This window comes from Sinocyclocheilus anshuiensis, unplaced genomic scaffold, assembly GCF_001515605.1.
Source record: "Sinocyclocheilus anshuiensis isolate Anshui unplaced genomic scaffold, SAMN03320099.WGS_v1.1 scaffold1701, whole genome shotgun sequence".
NCBI classification, from domain to species: Eukaryota; Metazoa; Chordata; class Actinopteri; order Cypriniformes; family Cyprinidae; genus Sinocyclocheilus; species Sinocyclocheilus anshuiensis.
Genome location: NW_015538007.1, coordinates 259068 through 261354, shown reverse-complemented (window position 1 = coordinate 261354; position 2287 = coordinate 259068). Strand labels below are relative to the sequence as shown.

The 2287-nt window shown below is 38.0% G+C and overlaps 1 protein-coding gene across 1 annotated transcript in view; it reads left to right on the top strand.

Moving 5' to 3' along the window:
• Positions 1-2287, top strand: part of LOC107677464 (sodium-coupled monocarboxylate transporter 2-like) — an 18420-nt gene that overhangs the window by 6304 nt on the left and 9829 nt on the right. The window contains 2 exon segments of the mRNA XM_016472378.1: positions 33-121; positions 1043-1155. Coding sequence (XP_016327864.1) covers positions 33-121; positions 1043-1155 — 202 coding nt within the window.

Below are 2287 nucleotides of genomic sequence, written 5' to 3'. Positions count from 1 at the left end.
ACCTAACATTAGTGTATCCATTTTTATCTCAGCTCATGCCATATTTTGTGATGGAAATTCTCGGTGCGTTTCCAGGACTGCCAGGCTTATTTGTCGCATGTGCGTTCAGTGGAACGCTGAGGTAAAGTTAATTTTCAATTTATACATCAAAGTTCACAATACTATATGTGATAGTATAAACTAAATGTTGCAACGGAGTTTAATTTAAATTTAAAATGAATTTACTTAAATTTACGTAGACCCTGAATACAATGTTTATTTATGAAGATTTTTTTTTTTTTTAGAATTTAGATTTAGATATATACCACTGGTAATTGGGACTCGTGTTATTTTAATTAACCTAATTTGGTGTTCCTGGTCAAAAATGACCAGCCTTTTAAAAACTGCTCGTAAATCTATGATTATGCTATATTATCACCAAATCTTGGAATCGTTCAATTTTTCAGTTAACTTGTTTTCAGGTTTTGTATTTCTTTTTCTAAGTGATTGATCGCAGGCCTCATTGAGTTAAGCTAATGCACCTCCGTTTTTGAGCGACCAATCCGTTCCAAAAAGAAACATAAAACTTGTTCTAATTGATGATGAAAACAAGTTGGCAAAAAGATTGAATCCAATATGTTGTAATGGTATAGCATAATGAGAAACTCGCAAGAAATGTTTTGTAGGCCAGTCATTTTTGACTGGGAACACCACAAGTGCAACAACGTGAGAGGGGGAAAAATCCCCCCAATTTTTTAGGAAGTTGTTATACCCTGTGTGAGCAAAATCACTAAGATTTAGTCCAACTTGATAACTTTAACTAGCATTTTTAGGGAAAAGAACTGGAACACAACATGAGGGTTAAACAGATTTCAGAAGACAGTCAAAGGTTGTATTATTCATTTCTGGAATTCAAAGAAATTTCCAGGATAGTTAGACAGTAAATAATGACAGAACTTTCATTTTTGGGCGACCTTCCTTTAAATGGGTTTTCACGTATGTTTATCTGAGCAAAACATCTGAGCTATAAAAGGAGACGTCATGTTCTGTTTCTGTTTTTCAGCACAGTAGCTGCCAGTATCAATGCTTTGGCCACGGTGACGTATGAGGACTTTGTGAGCCAGTGTTTTAGAGATCTGTCCAACCGAGCGGCCAACTGGATCAGCAAAGCTCTGTGTAAATACACCCAGTGTTTTCAAGACATTAAAAGAGGATACGCTCATAATCCGAATATTGATTCTGTCATATGGCATGAGAGCAGATTTAATCACCAAAAGAGATTTGTCTTGGCGGATCAGTACATTATTATGAGTCACGGTGAGATGAAAAAGTCTGTTCATTCTGCCAGTCTATATGGGCAGAAATGAAAGCGCATCAGATCATCGGGTCTCCTGATTTTTCTAGGAAGGGTCTGATGCTTTTAACAGGCAGAAGTAGGTCAAACAAAAGGCGGAGTGAACCAAACCAAAACCAAAGGCAGTGTGAACTGTATAAAGTTGGTCTAGAAACTGTAGAGGTCAAACACTTAGCACTTTGCCCAGCAAAGAATGATAAGACCAGTTCACCTTAAAAGGTTACTCCAGCCCAAAATAAACATTTTGTCATTAATCACTTACCCCCATGTTGTTCCAAACCCATAAAAGCTTCGTTCGTCTTTCGGAACACAAATTAAGATATTTTGGATGAAAATCGGGAGGCTTGTGACTGTCCCATTGACTGCCAAGTAAATTACAATGTCAGGGTTCAGAAAAGTATGAAAGACATCGTCAAAATAGTCCAACTGCCATCAGTGGTTCAATCTGAATTTTATGAAGCGACGAGAATACTTTTTGTACGCAACGAAAACACAAATAACGACTTTATTCAACAATTCGTCTCCTCCGCGTCACTGTTGCGCCATTTTGGAGAGTATCCACTGAACACGAACTGTGTACGCTCTTCTGTGTCAGCCGCACCACACGGATGCGCTGTTTTAGTTCAAATCAAAGCGTAAATAAACGTAGAAAACGTATCAGTGTGGTACGGCTGACACAGACAAGTAGAACAGCATACGCAGTTTACATTCAATGGATACTCTCCAAAATGGCGCTACGGTGACGCGGAGGAGACGAATTGTTGAATAAAGTCGTTATTTGTGTTTTAGTTGCGTACAAAAGGTATTCTCGTCACTTCATAAAATTCAGATTGAACCACTGATGGCAGATGGACTATTTTGATGATGTCTTTCATACTTTTCTGGACCTTGACAGTGTTATTTACTTGGCAGTCAATGGGACAGTCACAAGCCTCCTGGTTTTCATCCAAAATA